Here is a 21,178-nt window from a genome sequence, read left to right on the forward strand (position 1 = left end):
CTTATAAAGTTTCATTTTTTTGCTGATTTATTTTGTTTTAATGGGTTGTAACTGCCTCATTGATGGTATTACCTCAATTCATCATTAATTACATAGAAAGCACCTGTAAATCTTCAAATTTACAATACATTAACCTAATCCACATACTTCAAATTTTTATTGTCCCAGTTCATTTTATCAATGACAAAAACCCAATTTTTTGCTCCATAAAAATCAATAGATAAGTTTTATGTTTTTAAAAAGTAAGTTAACTTTTGACATGGCAAGGAATCAAGTTGAACAGATAAAAAATTAAATACAAATGTCAACTGTTTCATACTTGGCCCTCATTATACTAAAAAAATTGGGTGAGTATTAGTGGGGGGGGGGGGGGGATATGAGTGGTCCTGATCCGGAAATCCTGAGCTTGAAAACAGTAAATCCTGAGGTCTGAGGTTCCGAATTTCAATAAATTTAAATCCTGACAACCCTGAAATTCGAAAAAAGAATTCCCGGTTCCCATTTGAGTCAATCCTGAAATCCTGAGCTTAATAACACCCAATCCCGGAGTCCTGATAAAGGTCCTATCCCCCTCATTAATCCAATTGACAGTCTGCATCATAAACCGTGAAATTGGTGTCAATACTTTAATTTGGCATTAAAATTAGAAAGATCATATCATAGGGAACAAGTGTACTAAGTTTCAACCTGTGAAGCAGGACAAACAGACGCACGGACGAACGAACGGATGCACAGACCAGAAAACATAATGCCCCTATACTATCGTAGGTGGGTCATAAAAACATGGAACATAATCATAATATTTGTGAACCTTGCCACCACTATTACTTTCAATTTGTTATTGCTTCACACTGTTATTTTCAGGTTTTCTTCTACCCTGCAGCTGCCAATTCCTTCCTTAATAGGTTGGGACTTGGGACTAACTTGCCCAAATGGGCTATAATGTTAGCTGCTTGGGACATTATATTCAAAATTGAACGTGCCATCTCTAATACTTTTTTTTAAAGATTTTGAAGAAGAATTGAATGTGTAATTAATCAGATGGATACGAACTTTTGTTGACACCTCTATTATGAGGGGGGGTGGGGTCGGAGGGGTCCTGATCCCGAAATTTCGGGCTTAAATTAAAAACATGAAATATTGAGGTACGGAATTAAAGAAATTTAAATCCCTACATCCCGAAATTCGAAAAAAAGAATTCCCCGATCCCAACAGGATCAATCCCAAAATCCCAAGACTTAAAAGACACCTGATCCAGAATCCCTGAAAAAGGTCCTGTCCCCCTCTATTATCTTCTAAGATTGATCTGTAATAAAATTAAGATTTTTCTGACATCTGTGATAAATCTAGAAACCTTGCTACAATTGATCAATAAATGCACTTTTAAGAATTTCATTAACAAAAGCAAAAATAAAATTTTCTTTTGAATTGTATAAAGTTTATCAGTTTAAATGAAATTGAGATGATGAGTACAGAACCTGTTTTACATGTACTTAATACAAGACAAGAAACAAAATTAAATTCTTCAAAAATTTGTAGCAACTGAGCTAACATGGCTAACAGATGGTTGCAAATTAATGGAATTTATCATGTTTAACTTCTACAGTAGATAAACAAACTTTCAAGTTCAATATAAATACAAACAAACTTTTTTAATTAACTCACCTGAGAATTCACAGGTGAGGACAAAAATCCCAATACACAAAAAGTTCAGTGAACAAAATTGCAATCAATAAATTCCGATACACAAATCAATAATCCACATTAACAGCAAAAACAGAAAATATAGTCTAAAAAGAGACTTCCAGTGCACAAAGATTTGCAAAATGGTGGATTTATATCTAACACCTGAAAACTTTGTTTACAACTTGTCCAGTGCAGAATAGTGTCTCTGTATTAGAAGTTTAAATGTCTATTCAGGTGATTGAAGAAAGAGGCTCCATAGGGACATTTAAAGTCAAAGTTTGGCTTTATGACAACTCAAAATTTATCACAAAAATTAATTGTAATTTTAGATTTTCAGTGCAACCAGTTCCATTTTACCTGAACAATATCATTGAAATAATAATGTTCTATTAATGTGATATATGTGATCATTTGGTATTTTGAAAGAGATAAGGCATATAATTAATAATTCATTAATTCATATCTATAGTACAAAACACCAATGTATAATTCATTAAGCAATTAACTGGTTGCATGATCAACCTAAGAATCTAACAAAATCATAGTACAATGTTAAAAATTAAAAACTTTAAAAAATCAAGTACACATTCAGGTATATTCTAACTGGAAGCAATCCTTCCATCTACAGAATATTTAAAACTTTAAAATATGAAAGGATATTGATACATTTGGTGAAATGAATACTGGCACTCCTGTTATAATGAACAATAGTTACAATACATCCACCTTTTCCTATGGTATGACTAAATACAGAGCATGTTCCCTTTCTGAAGTTACAGCCCCTACCAAACTTGAGATTATTGTAATCTCAGAGAAAATAAAACCATGCCAAAATAACCTACAGCACCATTAATTTCTTCAAGGGTTCAAAACCATGTTTTTAATTTGTATAGTTAATAAAGTCCTTGGGACCACAGCAAAGCCATGCCAAAAAGGGTCCCAGAGTCAGAGCAATATTGGGCTATACTAAGTCCTGCTTCTTATTAATGATTATGATGATTGCTCTTCAATATTTTGAATTTTAATTTTGGTTAAAAAAAAATCCCATATTTAAGTATATAACCAATCAGAAGCTCTGATTTAAGTCAATAAAACAATTTAAATAATAGAGTCCTCTATCAAGTTAATTTAAACAGATAATAATCAAAAACTGATGAAAGACAAGTCTTAATGTGGATATTTGTGTATGTTAAAGGCTACCATGATCTTTTAATACAAAAGATCAGCTGAGGCATAGTTGATTTAATTTTAACTTTAAAAGATTTTATCAAAACCTTTAATCCATTGGTGAAGACAAGATAAAATAACATTGAGGGAAAAAACCATGAAACATAAACTGATATGTTCATAAAAGACCTATTGTACTGTGAGTGATTTATGAGCGTTAACTAGCAAAAGGTCTGTCCCATGTTTTGAAAGACGAGTTAAATAGGTTGGATTGAAGAATATCTAAGTCACACAACTATCATTATTATATACTGCACTTTTTTGTGACAGTCACTATTTTTAGTGGAGGCAGCAAGAGTGCCAGAAGAAAACAATCAGCCTTTGGTAGGAAAAGTTACATATGGCATATAAAACATTTACATATTAAATTTGTAATACTAGGGGAGTAAGTGCATCTCTATTTAGTGTTCTGTTGTTTGTCTATTAGTCTTTTTTTCATTTTCTAGCAGCAGCATTGTCATTCTACTTTCAATTCTTTTTACATCAGATGTTCTTATCTTGTACCTGAGGACCCCATCTTTCAATTTGATGCAGAATATATAAAAAATAGTTTTTAGACTTTAGAATAAAAAATTATCCTTCCTCTTTTCTTTATGTTACTAGAACCATGTCATCCTGTTTTAATACATACTAATGAATCATTTACATTCATTCTAAACTTTTTGTGTTCATGTTTCTCAATCTTCAGTTAGTCTATGTTGTGTTTTGTGTACTGTTGTTTGTCTGTAGGTCATTTTCTTTTTTAGCCACGTTTGTTGTCAGTTATTTCAACTTATGAGTTTTAATGTCCCTTTCAGTATTTTTCACCTCTATTATAAGCCAATTACTTTTGAACTTAAATTTTGTTTTAAAATATATTATCATATTTTTTGGAGTGTTCATACCTGAAATTATCTTACATAAAACTTTTATTATCAGATTAAATCATGTTAATTTTTAGTGTACAAAGGGAGATAATTCAGTAACAAACTCAACACTCACCTTGTAATAATCATCATGTATAAACACAACACAAAGTCCATTTAAAGCCATAATGATTCCTTTAATATCATTTGAGTGTAGTTTTTTTTAAATGCTTATTTTTTTTTATACTTCAAGTTCTACTACATTTGATTAAAACTACCATTTATATTAACCTTCCAAGTTTTCCACTCTCCTGTAATATTCTTGAAAATCATACTACACCATGAAAAGTATTTAATTCCATAAAGTGATCAAGTTACTGAATGTTCTTTAAATGACAAAATCTAACATGCATTTTGCTGAAAGCAATTCTTATCAGAAAGCTTTCCTATCGCAAATTTTGCAATGCAATAATAAAAATTTCGTAAATATTTCTGAATTTACAGAATCTCCCAAAGATTTGTATATATTTTTTACTTTATATTTAGTTGTTACCATGTGACAAGAATAATGATTCTCCTGACAGTTGACTACAAAGCTATTTTTTTTTTACATAATTCATGAAGAATTCTACTCACAACATGAAATGTTTGTACATCAAAGTATATTGTCTTTCAACTTTTCTATTGATTAATTCATTCTTTCATTTTCCATTTTTTATGAGCCTAAGATCTGCAATGATGTGTTACAATTTTGCTCTAAATGATGCAAAAGGTTGAGTCACTTGTCTGATACTCAAGGCAGTTGTGAGATTGTGGTGCCTGTATGTCATGGAAACAGTAAAATGAGAATGAGAACAAGGAGTGTGTCAAAGAGACAACAACCTGACCAAAGAACAGACAGCAACCTGACCAAAGAATAGACAACAACCTGACCAAAGAACAGACAACAACCTGACCAAAGAACAGACAACAACCTGACCAAAGATCAGACAACAACCTGACCAAAGAACAGACAACAACCTGACCAAAGAACAGACAACAACCTGACCAAAGAACAGACAACAACCTGACCAAAGAACAGACAACAACCTGACCAAAGAACAGACAACAACCTGACCAAAGAACAGACAACAGTAGTTTACCTATCTTCAAATCTCACCCCAAAGGATGGTTGATAAGACTAATAAGGTTACAATCATGAACTCAAAAGGAGTGAGCCTGCATTTAACAGTCATATCAGGGCCTTTTATAGCTGACTATGCGGCATGGGCTTTGCTCATTGTTGAAGGTCGTACGGTGACCTATAGTTGTTTATGTCTGTGTCATTTTGTTCTCTTGTGGACAGTTGTCTCATTGGCTATGATCCAGTGGTATTATAAAAAAAAATGTGGTATAATTGCCAATGAGACAACTATCCACAAAAGACCAAAATGACATATGCTTGCCTTTAGTTAGAGAATAAAGGCTTTTTCCCCTGGAGAAGAATCCCAATTTGAAAACAAGGCTTAAAATTATTCCCAAAAAGACAACTTCTTTCCCAAACAGTGCAGTCTCAGTAATAATTGTGCATGCATACAAACTGAAAGACATTCATTTATACATTTTTCATTCCTAAGATGTCCATATGTGCAGATTTGAGGGTCTTTTCATGTGTCATCACTGACAAAAAGGGGTCTTATTTCAAAGAAGGGTTTGACTCTTGAAAAGGGGTCTGTAAACTGAAGTTCAGTCAAATTCATGGTTTATTCTAAATTTCCCAATTTGATGAAAAATGTGCATATTTTCCCAATAAAAAAGGGTAGAGGTAGTTTTGAAAAAAGTCAACAATATCACTGCAGTATCATACCACATCTTCTTTTTTATATTAACTAAAAGATATGGGGTATCCATCAACGACACAAAATCAGTACATACACAGCAAAAAAACCAACACACTTTAAAGCAAAGGAACAGCACCATTATTGCAGTTCTTCATCTCAATGTCACAGCGAGTCCTTCAATACAGATAACTCGAGACTCACCTCACTGCAAGCTTAAGACAGCCTCTAACACTGGCTAGTATCATCTGCTGTGCAACTCATCACTATGGACCGTAAAATTGGGTAATAATCTAATTTGGCATTAAAATTAGAAAGATTATACTATAGAGAACATATGTACTAAGTTTCAAGTTGATTGGACTTCAATTTCATCAAAAACTACCTTGATCAAAAACTTAAACCTGAAACTCCCATTTTCATTTTAAATGTTCAGTAGACCGTGGAATTGGGGTCAAAAGTCTAATTTGGCTTTAAAATTAGAAAAATCATATCATAAGCAACAAGTGTACTAAGTTTCAAGTTGATTGGACTTCAGCTTCATCGAAAACTACCTTGACCAAAAACTTTAACCTGAACGGACGCACACTCGGATGGACAAACGGACGAATGAACAGAGCACAGACCAGAAAACATAATGCCCCTCTACTATTGTAGGTGGGCATAATAAAAACACATTCAGGTAGTCAGGACACCATTGGTGAGATAACAGATTAGACAACTTTTCTGATATTTTTTAAGATCTATGGATGTTATAGCTTTCCCATCTATAAAGATTACGTGGATTAGGTAACTTGTGTTGTTGAATGGTTGCTCTCTAATTGCAGCATGATCTTTAACTTGCTTACATTTTCTCTATATAAGTTGGATGAAAGGACATAATTAATATTACATTTACTGATAGACAGACTGACAGACAAAAAATTTGCAACATAGTCACAGAGTACACCAAGAGTGGGAGTATAAAACTATAATAATGATGGATACACACAGAACTAGAATGATATTTTGCAGTTTCAGAATCTAATGCATTCTAATAATTTTCAAAAGCATACACCAAAACATTGCGATTGGTTTAAAACCTACTAAACAATGGAAATTCAACCAATGGCATAACGTTATTTTCGTTTTGGTGTAAGAACAATGAGATTACCCATAGTCCTTTAGATTCTGAAAAGGCTATTTGGGCTGGATGAATATATACAAAAGAACAGACAAGCCGATCACAACATAGCCCCAAAGGCAGAGTACTCCAAGAATGGGAGTAAAATACACACAGAGCTAGAATGATAATTGGGCAGTGGAAGACAATTTTAGATACAAAGTAAACTTCAAAATAATTAACTCATCTTTCAAGAGCACTTTAAATATGGCAGAAATTCTTCACTATACAATTACATTTCTATCTCGTGTAGTGCTGGTCTCTCTATTTCTAAAAAGTCTATTTGCCCATGTGACCACCATTGGTATCTAAATAATAAAACATTTAATGACCAATGATGGACAATAGATTTTCCCAGATGAGGATATGGTTTAATGAAAAAAATCTCATTAATAACAATCTGGACAAAAGCCATGTCAAATAAACACAAATGAGTGGCGTGGCATGAAAAAAGATATTACAATTGAGGGATTAGTTAGAAAGTGTTTTGTAGCTAATTGGATTTTTTCTCATTAAACCAAAAAGTTAATATGCATTTCATTTAAGACCACTAAATAATATCAGACTATATCAAATATTGAAATAATCATTGGAATTAATATGACTATTTATCACATTCAACATATATAGTTTACTGGACATTTTGGTGCAAGGTGAAAAGTTATATACCCTTTTTTACTTTCTCGGTTTTTTTTCCATAGTCAACTAGCTGTCATAGAAAAGATTGTATATACTATGGTATATGATACAAAATCCCAGTTTGTGAACTGAGATTACCCAAAGCAAAGGAATGAACTTTTGCAGAATCCCCCTTTTAAAGGCCTAATCCATTTAACAATGTTATACTGTAAACCTAACTTATTTTCAAGGGAAATTAATATTCCAGATCTTCTCTGGGAGAAAAATAGCATATATTATAGGGCAAATATAAATAAGGTATTCTCTTTGTAAGAAAACATCAACAATAGATAAGAAATCACAAAAAATATAATCACAAAGTTGATTAAAGAGGTCTAAACGCAAGCATAAAAGTATTTGTGAAAAAAAAATTGGTTACAATATACAAAGTCAGTTAATAAACAGTTACAGACTAAACTACGTTGGCTGCGATATCCAAGGGAAGGATTCCAGGGGGTGGAACTGTCCCCCCTTTTTTTTGTAAATCAATGCATTTGAATGGAGACATATGCTTGCACCTCCCTCCAAACCCTTTTCCCTTGGGTTGAGACCTCCCTTTTAATTGGCATGAGCTGCCCCTGAACTATATGATCCAGATGACTTTGCATGATCAAGACACTTGTCAATGAATATCCCATAACAGAAGTCACTTCTTAATGTTAAATTAACCATGGATAATGAAAAGATCAATTTCTACATCATTCTAAGATAATAGACTGGTCAGGATCAAAGTAGAGAAATTAACAGGGTAATGAAATTGACATTAAAATCAGAAATATAATTAAGAAATACAATCCAATAATTGACCATCAAGGAAAAGTATTGTTTATATCAAGAATTTTGTCAATGATAATTGTGTGTAGTAAGGCATGTAAAATATGACAAAGGAAGGGAGGATCAGATTTAATGAATACTGGCTGTTAATTGTGGCCAATCTAATAAAAATACTGGTCCTATGTCCATGATTTACCTTCAAAGATCTGACAACACTATATATTATTAATGGTCTAATTTTTAAGGCACATACAATATGACAAAGGAAGGGAGGATCAGATTTAATGAATACTGGCTGTTAAACATGAACATCCTCATGTACCATCTGAAAGAGACATAAAATGGTAACAATTGTGGTCAATTTAAAACGAAATACATATCCTGTGTCCAGGATTCTCTTTCAAAGATCTGCAAACGCTATGGTCTAATTTTTAAGGCATGTACAATATGACAAAGGGAGGGAGGATCTTATTTAGGGAATTACTGACTGTTAAACATAATCAAAGAGCAGAATGCTCTGAGGGATACGATTGCCATATAGTTTTCATTGACACATATATAGCAGTTCTGCCAACTTTTCATTAAGCAAATTCGTGAGATTTGGCCAAAAAGAGGAAACAATTGATCCAAGGATACTGCTGCAAAAAAGCATGAACATGCGTGAGTCTCACGCATTTTTGGCAGCCCTGGCCTTGATAGTCCAAATAATTATGACGTCTTGAAAGGCTATTATATTTTTTTTCTTTGACGTCGAAGTAAGGCGTCAAAGAAAAAAAAATATGATAGCCTTCCAAGACGTCATAATTATTTGGACTATGGCCTTGAAGGCATAAAACTTTGCTCAGTGCTTGGAGCACAAAAATCATGCTTAAACAAGAAATCAAGCAATTTCATTGGTTGACTTTTTAGTATGAGTACAAAAAAACTGACTCGAAAGTTTTATGACCGCAAGGCCTGGTACAGCTGGATAGTATTATTTTCAAAACTAATTCAACTGCACATGCAAAGGTAATATAAATCTGAATAGTCACTCAACTTTAAAAATAGCTAATCCCGGATACAAGTGTAGGAGCAATGTACTTATTGTGTTTTATTTGTGTGCTATCAATTCCAAGTTTACTTTCCACAGCAGTCACTGAGAGAGAGAGAAGGTATTTCACTTCATAGTTCGAGATTACTCTGATGTCCGACGGCTGATTTGCCAGACAAGCTGGGACCATGGGGGACTTTTATGCTAGTATACTTAAATTACAAACTTAAATAGTCCCAGTCCCATATATTATATCAAGTATTATTGGATGCCGAAATGAATTTTAAATAGGTGCCGATTTGACTAGATGCCGATTTAACCAGGTGCCGATTTGACTTTTTCTATGGGTGCCGATTTGACTTGTACCCAGTAATCTCGGGACTATTCACTTCGTATCTTATCACCGTTAATTCTAAGAGGAACCCCATTTTCCAGTCCCATATATTATATCAAATATCATTGGATGCCGAATTGACTTTTAAATAGGTGCCGATTTGACCTTTTCTATGGGTGCCGATTTGACTTGTACCCAGTAATCTCGGACTATTACTTCGTATCTTATCAACGTTAATTCTAGGAGGAACCCCATTTCTAACTCTTTAATTATTAATTTCCTTTTGGTCAGTGGGCATGAATCCTTCCGTACACTCCTCTGTTTAAATTGAGACGATTTTGACGGGAAATACTTCTGAAAGGGAGACAACTCGAAACGATAATATGGAAGACTCCATTTCGGCTAAAGGGGTGTTATAGGTAAAACTTCATTGATTTTAATTTAAATGATGCATATGATTTTAAATTATGCAACAACAATATTAAACCCTCAGTAGCAGGCAGACATAGAAGACATAGAATGAGTTTCAAATTAATTAATAAGCGGGGAATCCAGAACAACCACTCAATCTGATACCCCTTGAAATCAAGAAAACTATACCCATGCGCATTAATACATCAACAAACCCGCGATTTGCGATTTGGAACAAGAACGTTTATTTAATTTATGATATGATGAATGAGTCTCAATTTCTATATGAGAGTACAGTATCAGTTTCATAACGGTAAAATATAGAAAACATCACTTCAGTTCTTATATGACAGAAATAGAATTATCGAAATTCAAAGAACTCTCGCATTTATCAAAACTGGGGAATTCCCTCTGACGTGTTTCTAAATTTATAAAAACACTAAATATAAATACTGCTTAATTCTGATTTTCCGTGTTGTTAAAAACACGCATATAAGTCAACGGAAAAATCAAACATGAAGATTATGAGAAGAACATTACAGGAAAGTTGTTTATGTTCAATCCTTTTGCTTGTTTTTACCTTTTAAAGCAAGACAATCATAAGAATCTGAGATGTTGCTGAATGTTTAGAATAAAACGGTTGACGTGAGGGAATGAGCCCCCGAGTCAACGGTAGAAGTCTACAGATTGCTTAAAAGCAATCGTATCCCAAAAATCTTCATGTACAATATATGATACAGGAAGGGAGGATCAGATTTAATGAATACTGCATGGCTGTTAAACATGAACATCTTCATGCACAATCTTAAAGGGACATAGAATTGATGCAATTGCGGCTATTCTCATGTAGTAATCCACTGTCTCTGCTATTCTCATGTAGTAATCCACTGTCTCTGCTATTCTCATGTAGTAATCCACTGTCTCTGCTATTCTCATGTAGTAATCCACTGTCTCTGCTATTCTCATGTAGTAATCCACTGTCTTTGCTTTCAAAGATCTGACAACACTATATGGTATAATTTTTAACGGCATGTACAATATAACAATGGAAGGAAGGTTCAATATTTCAATGAATACCAGGCCATTAAAAAAAATCTGGCCTGCTTTCTGTTCTGAAAATTATTACATCTGCCAATGAAATTTTAGACTTCACATTTTTGAAGGTGTGAACCACTACGGCAGCACCAGATGATTTTTTTTAGAGAATTCAAAAATATTTTTGGCCAATTTAAAAGTCCTTAACAATAATTCAGGTTACAAAAAATACACCTTAACATGTCACAGTATTTTGTTTGGTTATTCATTGTCAAAGAAATATATTACTTTCAAATTTCAAGAATGCAAATAATGTTTCTTTTAATTGATTTCTTTTATTGACTTTCTTTAATTTTTCTTAATATTTCCTGCACTTAAATGACGATAAAACAGCCATAAACATTAATGGTAACAAATGTCCAGCGCCCATTTATAGCCAGAAGAATAAAATGCAACACTTATTTTATGACATGGTGAAAAAAATTCTCTTAATGGACGTGAAGTTCAATTAACAGTAAAAAGCTTTAATTTGATAACATTGTTTGATTGTCACATGCAAAGAGGTCAACTTCAGGTCATGGCTCTTCTATTATGTGGGATGTGCTAGCTTTTATTGTAAAGAACTTTTGAAAATTGGGATAAAAAGGGATCTGATTGTATAGATAGTAAAGTGGTGGTGGCACTGAAGAGGTTTTTTTAGGGGGAGGGGGAAATGTAGGAATTATATGTGAAAAACAATTATTGACAAATTGTATTATACACCAAGGGAAATCCATCAAAATATGAAAATGGCACAATGAAAAAATGTATAAATTTCAAGCGTGACATCAATGTAGCAGGTTGTTTTTTTGTATACCTACATCAGTATATATATTTCTCAAAGACAAATATTTTAGAAAGCCAAGGATGTAAAGGAAAGAAACGGATGAAGAGCTTTATACAAACCATAACGGACCTAAAAAATAGAAAAATCATTCTTAGGTCTACTTTGCCTGAGGGATTTGAAACCATCATTTATTTATTATTAATGTATGGATAATTTTAAAAACTTTTTTTTATCATCTTTAAAAGTGGCATTCCAAAACTAGAAAATGCATAAAATAATTGATACCTTAACAAATACAGTATTAACAAGTTCATTATAGGTAATGTCAAACATTTCATATTTCCTATATCTTGATTAGATATATAGATAACAGAGTAGTAGGAGGCTCATGAGTGAAAAAGGAAGTCCAGCCCTAAATCTCATCATATTATCAAGTGGTGTTTATAGGTTTTTATTTTTACAAAAAAAATGATAACTACACCTACTGACATCTATTAATGTTTAATTTACTCCCAATTCAAATGACTATTGAACAGAAAATTACTGTGTTTATATTTTTTAAATGCATGTACATTTTTTCTATAAGGAACAGTAAACAAATCCACAAAACTTATTACCAAAATCAATTGTTCAACAATATCAATGAAACCGAAACTTCCTACGATGGCGAAAATGACAATAACAAGGTTTTTTTACGACCATCACTCAGACTACCCATGAGGGGCTTGCATGGTTGGCAGTGGATTATGCCTTTTGCACCTTTTTTGAAAGACTATAAGGAACCATAAATACAACTGGACTTCAATTGCAGTGGCAAACTAAGGAGGGCATAGAGGGTGCACATCCACTCCGATCAAAAACCCCAACAAAGTTTGGTATAAAATAGTCCTAAACAAGAATGTGCCCATAGAACACTGATGCCCTATCGGCACTGTCATTTTCTTTATTCAGTGGACCTTGAAAAATGGGCAAAATCTCTAGTTTTGGCATTAAAATTAGAAAGATCATAGCATAGGGAACATGTGTACTACGTTTCTAGTTGATTGGACTTCAACTTCATCAAAAACTACCTCAACCAAAAACTTTAACCCAAAACTTTAACCTGAAGTGGGATAAATGGACAGACGGATGGACAAAGTGAACGCACAAACTAACGGACTCACAGACCAGAAAACATAATGCCCATAAATGGGACATGATAAATGGGGCATAAAAAATATATTTACTGTTCTGTATATATTCCATTTTTAGGAATTAAGGCCACCATTTATAATAACCTGGATCTGCCCCTCTGGTTGGGTATTTGTCACAATCATCATCATTTACATATTTTAAACACCTTTATTAATTATGCTTTTCAATAGCAATAAAAATCATCCCATTAACTTATATCCCCCAGCATGATTCAATACAGATTGATTAACTAGAATGCATTTACCCCCCCCCCCCCCCCCTTATTTAATGTAACAGAGAACAGCATGTTTCAATACAGATTAATTAACTAGATAGATTTAACCCCCCTCCCCCCTTTTTTTAATGTAACAGAGAACAGCATGTTTCAATACAGATTGATTAACAAGATAGCATTACCCCCCTTTTTTAATGTAACAGAGAACAGCATGCTTCAATACAGATTGATTAACTAGATAGCATTTCCCCCTTTCTTTAATGTAACAGAGAACAGCATGTTTCAATACAGATTGATTAACTAGATAGCATTCCCCCCTTTTTTTAATGTAACAGAGAACAGCTAGTTTCAATACAGATTGATTAACTAGATAGCTTCAACCCCCCTTTTTTAATGTAACAGAGAACAGCATGTTTCAATACAGATTGATTAACTAGATAGCTTTATTTTTAATGTAACAGAGAACAGCATGTTTCAATACAGATTGATTAACTAGATAGCTTAACCCCCCCTTTTTTTTATGTAACAGAGAACAGCATGTTTCAATACAGATTGATTAACTAGATAGCTTTAACCCCCCCCCCCTTTTTAATGTAACAGAGAACAGCATGTTTCAATACAGATTGATTAACTAGATAGCTTTAACCCCCCCTTTTTTAATGTAACAGAGAACAGCATGTTTCAATACAGATTGATTAACTAGATAGCATTAACCACCTTTTTTAATGTAACAGAGAGCAGCATGCTTCAATACAGATTGATTAACTAGATAGCATTTCCCCCTTTTTTTAATGTAACAGAGAACAGCATGTTTCAATACAGATTGATTAACTAGATAGCACTCCCCCCTTTTTTTTAATGTAACAGAGAACAGCTAGTTTCAATACAGATTGGTTAACTAGATAGCTGTAACCCCCCTTTTTTAATGTAACAGAGAACAGCATGTTTCAATACAGATTGATTAACTAGATAGCTTTATTTTTAATGTAACAGAGAACAGCATGTTTCAATACAGATTGATTAACTAGAATGCATTTATCCCCCCCCCCTTATTTAATGTAACAGAGAACAGCATGTTTCAATACAGATTAATTAACTAGATAGATTTACCCCCCCCCTCCCCCTTTTTTTAATGTAACAGAGAACAGCATGTTTCAATACAGATTGATTAACTAGATAGCATTACCCCCCTTTTTTAATGTAACAGAGAACAGCATGCTTCAATACAGATTGATTAACTAGATAGCATTTCCCCCTTTTTTTAATGTAACAGAGAACAGCATGTTTCAATACAGATTGATTAACTAGATAGCATCCCCCCCCCTTTTTTTAATGTAACAGAGAACAGCTAGTTTCAATACAGATTGATTAACTAGATAGCTTTAACCCCCCTTTTTTAATGTAACAGAGAACAGCATGTTTCAATACAGATTTATTAACTAGATAGCTTTATTTTTAATGTAACAGAGAACAGCATGTTTCAATACAGATTGATTAACTAGATAGCTTAACCCCCCCTTTTTTTAATGTAACAGAGAACAGCATGTTTCAATACAGATTGATTAACTAGATAGCTTCAACCCCCCCCCCCCCTTTTAATGTAACAGAGAACAGCATGTTTAAATACAGATTGATTAACTAGATAGCTTTAACCCCCCCTTTTTTAATGTAACAGAGAACAGCATGTTTCAATACAGATTGATTAACTAGATAGCATTAACCACCTTTTTTAATGTAACAGAGAACAGCATGCTTCAATACAGATTGATTAACTAGATAGCATTTCCCCCTTTTTTTAATGTAACAGAGAACAGCATGTTTCAATACAGATTGATTAACTAGATAGCATCCCCCCCCTTTTTTTTAATGTAACAGAGAACAGCTAGTTTCAATACAGATTGATTAACTAGATAGCTTTAACCCCCCTTTTTTAATGTAACAGAGAACAGCATGTTTCAATACAGATTGATTAACTAGATAGCTTAACCCCCCCCCCTTTTTTTTAATGTAACAGAGAACAGCATGTTTCAATACAGATTGATTAACTAGATAGCTTTACCCCCCCTTTTTTTAATGTAACAGAGAACAGCATGTTTCAATACAGATTGATTAACTAGATAGCTTTAACCCCCCCTTTTTTAATGTAACAGAGAACAGCATGTTTCAATACAGATTGATTAACTAGATAGCTTAACCCCCCCTTTTTTTAATGTAACAGAGAACAGCATGTTTCAATACAGATTGATTAACTAGATAGCTTTACCCCCCCTTTTTTAATGTAAGAGAACAGCATGTTTCAATACAGATTGATTAACTAGATAGCTTTAACCCCCCCTTTTTTAATGCAACAGAGAACAGCATGTTTCAATACAGATTGATTAACTAGATAGCTTTAACCTCCCCCCCCTTTTTTAATGTAACAGAGAACAGCATGTTTCAATACAGATTGATTAACTAGATAGCTTAACCCCCCCCCCTTTTTTAATGTAACAGAGAACAGCATGTTTCAATACAGATTGATTAACTAGATAGCTTTAACCCCCTTTTTTTAATGTTACAGAGAACAGCATGTTTCAATACAGATTGATTAACTAGATAGCTTTACCCCCCCTCCTTTTGATGTAACAGAGAACAGCATGTTTCAATACAGATTGATTAACTAGATAGCATTAACCCCCCTTTTTTAATGCAACAGCTAGAGAACAGCTTGTATCAATACAGATTGATTAACTAGATAGCATTAACCCCCCTTTTTTAATGTAACAGCTAGAGAACAGCTTGCTTCAATACAGATTGACTAACTAGATAGCTTTATTTTTAATGTAACAGAGAACAGCATGTTTCAATACAGATTGATTAACTAGATAGCTTAACCCCCCCCCCCCCTTTTTTTTAATGTAACAGAGAACAGCATGTTTCAATACAGATTGATTAACTAGATAGCTTTACCCCCCCTTTTTTTAATGTAACAGAGAACAGCATGTTTCAATACAGATTGATTAACTAGATAGCTTTAACCCCCCCTTTTTTAATGTAACAGAGAACAGCATGTTTCAATACAGATTGATTAACTAGATAGCTTAACCCCCCCTTTTTTTAATGTAACAGAGAACAGCATGTTTCAATACAGATTGATTAACTAGATAGCTTTACCCCCCCTTTTTTAATGTAAGAGAACAGCATGTTTCAATACAGATTGATTAACTAGATAGCTTTAACCCCCCCTTTTTTAATGCAACAGAGAACAGCATGTTTCAATACAGATTGATTAACTAGATAGCTTTAACCTCCCCCCCTTTTTTAATGTAACAGAGAACAGCATGTTTCAATACAGATTGATTAACTAGATAGCTTAACCCCCCCCCTTTTTTAATGTAACAGAGAACAGCATGTTTCAATACAGATTGATTAACTAGATAGCTTTAACCCCCTTTTTTTAATGTTACAGAGAACAGCATGTTTCAATACAGATTGATTAACTAGATAGCTTTACCCCCCCTCCTTTTGATGTAACAGAGAACAGCATGTTTCAATACAGATTGATTAACTAGATAGCATTAACCCCCCTTTTTTAATGCAACAGCTAGAGAACAGCTTGTATCAATACAGATTGATTAACTAGATAGCATTAACCCCCCTTTTTTAATGTAACAGCTAGAGAACAGCTTGCTTCAATACAGATTGACTAACTAGATAGTATTAACCCCCCTTTTTAATGCAACAGCTAGAGAACAGCTTGCTTCAATACAGATTGATTAACAAGATAATATTTCCCCGTGTCAATAGTTAGTTATTATTATACAATGATTAAAGCACAGAGAAATGCTCCATTTAACACAACTATTGTATATATATTGATCCTAACACATCTCTTTTGTAAATATCTAATCTAATGTTATTGATATAGTTTAAGTGACGAAGGCTGAATACTAAAAAAAAACTTAACAAACAAGACTTCTATCAGATACAATTTTTAGCCTTTTATCTAAGCTATAGATACCACAAGAGGAGGCTGTGAACATGTCCTGCCATATGACAAAATTTTCATGAAAAAAAACTGTGATGATGTCACCTGACTGCTTAGTATCCTCAACATAAAGTCAACGTATATTCACAGGAAAAGACTGAAAAATCATTACACAAACATACAAAGGAGTAACAGAAATCACCAAAAATTCCCCAATTACAATAGACTACATTGTCAAAGGGCCCCAAGCACCAAACTCCTTTAAAGAGCCCATTATTTCTTGTATCAAATTGGTCAACAGAACATTTTGTTTCCAACTGCATGACTTTATTTTGTACACACATGTAGATAAAAGAAGGAAAGGATGTGAGCTAAAAAGGGGTACCAGTAATCACCAAAAATTCTCAAAATTACTAGACTACATTATTATACCGCTGCCAGCAGTACGGGCCAGCACTCAACCAAAAATTCTCAAATTACAAAAGACTACATCTTTTAAACCGCTGCAAGGAGTCCAGGCAAGCACCCAACCACTAAAAAAGCCCATAATGTCTTGTATCAAAGTAGTCTACACATCGTTTCATTTCCAACAGCATGACAATATTTTGTACCAGAAGGAAAGTATACATAAAGTAATTTTAGGTTATCAATTTTATGATAGTTACAGTCACTGCTAATGAAGTTTTTATAAAGATATTGTCAATCATCTAAACTTGGTTATCATACTTGTGTTTACACATGAGAATCTTTTCAAAGTTTAACCCTGAAATCTCACAAATGATGCATCTACAGCATGTTTTGATGATCATGATGATACACTGATCACATTGTTGCCACCTAAACACTTATGTCTTCAAATATCAATTTAAAAAACAACAATAAAAGCCCATGGAAACTTCCAATTGCCTCCAAACAGCAAAACTCTATTAAAGTAATGGAGAAGAAGGGATATAGTTTTTTAATTGATGAAATAAAATTTGCATTGGATATGAGTCCAAAAGAGCTTTATTGATCATACAAAAAAAATAATACAGCCAAAAAAACCTGATGCCTGAAGTGATACTGTTAGCAAAACTTGTTCCCTATTAAAAAGTTAACCCTCACTAATATCCTGTGTGGTCAAGGTTTCAAGTGGACATTAGGACACTTCACAGACATGATTTCATTTTCCATTCATTTCAATCAAGCTATTTTATAAATCTGATCAAGTATGAAGTAAATTGTTCACACAGTAAAGGACCACTTCTAGGAATAAAAGATTATTCTAATCAACAAAACTGGGTGAAAATTAGGGTCATCCATGAAATGACCTTTTTGTCAAGTTTGCAAATTGTTAATCACTTGACCTCTGAAGACCTTAGTTGTGCTTGGACATGGCTTACAACAATGCAAATAGTGTTGGTGTTGAGCTGAAAATTAATAATTTCTTTCCACTGGGAAATTTATGAAATATAATTCTATCCTCAAATTGTCAATTCCAGCTGTTTTAATTGCCTGTAATTGAAGTATCAGTCTGTAAAGAGACCAGGCTCTAAATTCAATATCTGAGGTCATCTAAGGCTCCAAAATTATCTAACTAGAAGGTGGTCTTTATTCAATTTTGAAAGTTGTGCTGACAAGACCTATTGCCAAATATTGTGATATTTAAAAGTATGTCACCATCAGCTGAATCTAGAATTCAAACAAAAATCTCTTTCCATAGGACACAATGCCATGCTCACACTATCAAAAGTTTGAGAATATTCAGTGAACTGTGGAATAATTAAGTGTCAATACCAACAAAATTTAGCATAAATTTTTTAAAAAAGTTCACATTATAATCATCAACATGTGCAATTATAAAGTTTCAAGATGATGTGACCAAAATCTTCATGGATAATAACTAGATAGGTTACTAAGGTACACACTCATTCCGACTGAATGGAAGGATGCAGATGAGAAAATATGCATGTATGCATTGCCAATGTACAATATGATATAATTTTTTTATAATTGCTGTACGTCCATTTCTTAAATGTTAAACCAAGCATATTCAGAGTCCATCTATAGCAGAATTTATTCTTTTTTTTCTCTTTTTTTTTTTATAGCATTAACGGCTTTCTCTCTATTTATTTAAATATAAATGATGAGGACATTCACATATTTAAATGATTTCCTGGTGATTAAAGTGTTAACCTGACCTTGGTGAATGGACCTCACATCAATACTTTACTAACTACTATGGCCAAGAAACACTTCATAAGCCTTTTAATAAGCTTCATTTGTTTGCTTTGCAGTTCATTTATAAGTAAATGAAAGACACCTAAGACCAAAGAAAACAGGCTCTTTGCTAGCCAAGGTACATGTACATATTAAGTTACATTTGACATTTGAGAAGTATATTATTAAGGTATTGGGATATATGTGGATTAACTCATGTATTGACAACAAGAGAGGAATTTAATGACTGTGACTACCAAAGACAGTCTTGCACAGTCAGTTCTGTATGTATCATATAGTCATAGACCATAAAAACATTCAATCGAGAGGGGTTGAAATCTGCCAACATCCCTCCAAGTACAACTTATATGAGTATGATGTAAACACTTATCCTTAACAGAAGTTCATGAATACTCCATCCCCCTTAGAAAGTTATTCTAGTGTACTGTTCAAGTAATACCAACATAGAGGTTAAAGTTTAAAAGCTGGATTGCCTTGCAATTCTGACCTACTTAATAATAACCCACCTAGTCAAATCCTCCTTCTTTTTATCATAGAAGCATAATAGGTGGTGTAGGGAGGAGTAGGACTGATAAGCTCCCTTACATACTGATTGTATAAAAAAAATATCATTTTTGTTAAAATTTGTACCAAAAATATATGACTTAATGCTCCACTCATCTTTATTTTAACTTGCACATACAAATACTTATTTCCTTCCCTCCAACCCTGGATGCACCCCTGCCCTCCCCCACCCCCTCTAAATCCTTCAACCCTTCCCCACCCCTCTTTCCAAAATAAACCAAGTTACCTTGAATGTATCTGACAAACAGCTGAGAGACTTTTTCATCTTTTTCTTGGGTGGTTGAATATTTAATAAAGTACTCCATCTTCTCCGTAAACTCTTCAGTCCTGGCATGTTTACCAATGTTTGTTATAATTCCACCAAAATTCATGAATGTTTCAATATAAAATATATCCACTTTGATGATCAAAAACTCCATAAAGAATTAATGTAATCTATGCATCATCTAAATTCGTAAAATTGATGCTTCCAAGTTCAGTTCTATCAATTTTGAATGTATTGATAAGATCTGTATAGCTTTATTCTTAAATGTCTGTGTAATAATTATAACATATATAATATTCTATTTAATGTTTATCCATAGCATGTATTCATTGATAAAGTTCTCCAAAAATCACTTTCAATTTTTTTCAAAAATATTTTTTTCCCACATGGGTCGTCTCTCCAACAACAAGACACGGCACATATATACAAGTGTAAAACAAGTCGCAGTCTTTCTAATGGTTGTCAATAAACATGCCTTGAAGGATCACTTTTAAATTTTCAAAATAATCATTTCCACATGTGGCTTTTAACTTCTGACACTATAAATATGAACAAGCGTATTAGTGGCACATCACATTTCACTACTAGGTCAATTTCTTAAATCCAGCTGAGAAATATATATCAATTTTTCAGAAAATAACAATCGTTGTTTTTTATCAGGTTATAACAATTACGAATTGTTACTATTTTTTGAATGGATATGTTTTTGTCATTATGTAAAAACCACTATAACTCTTATGAAACTATCTATATTAACCTGTTCAACAGACAAACATAAAAAAATATCAGTTAGCGGTATTTTTTTTCAATAGGTTTAACCGTTACAAGTCAATGTTTCCGTTATACTTGGTCCTACTTCAAAGTATTGAATTCTCTAGAATGAACTAATTGTCCTTGCTTTGCCTCTAACTAATTGCTTTCCTGTCTTG

The 21,178-nt window shown here is 33.2% G+C and overlaps 1 protein-coding gene across 5 annotated transcripts in view; it reads right to left on the bottom strand.

The window, feature by feature from the left end:
* LOC143059080 (tensin-3-like) overlaps positions 1-21,178 on the bottom strand; it is a 208,572-nt gene that overhangs the window by 157,411 nt on the left and 29,983 nt on the right. Inside the window, exon 1 of one of the 5 annotated variants that reach the window (XM_076232559.1) lies at positions 20,211-20,378. The exons of 3 other annotated variants lie outside the window; for them this stretch is intronic. In XM_076232559.1, the coding sequence (XP_076088674.1) occupies positions 20,211-20,318 (108 nt within the window). In that variant the 5' untranslated portion in view covers positions 20,319-20,378. Of the gene's footprint in view, positions 1-1,665; positions 1,830-20,210; positions 20,379-21,178 lie in introns of those variants that run through there. One more of the 5 variants, XM_076232569.1, reaches the window with a different exon arrangement.

The sequence above is a fragment of the Mytilus galloprovincialis genome, chromosome 14, assembly GCF_965363235.1.
Source record: "Mytilus galloprovincialis chromosome 14, xbMytGall1.hap1.1, whole genome shotgun sequence".
Classification (NCBI taxonomy): domain Eukaryota; kingdom Metazoa; phylum Mollusca; class Bivalvia; order Mytilida; family Mytilidae; genus Mytilus; species Mytilus galloprovincialis.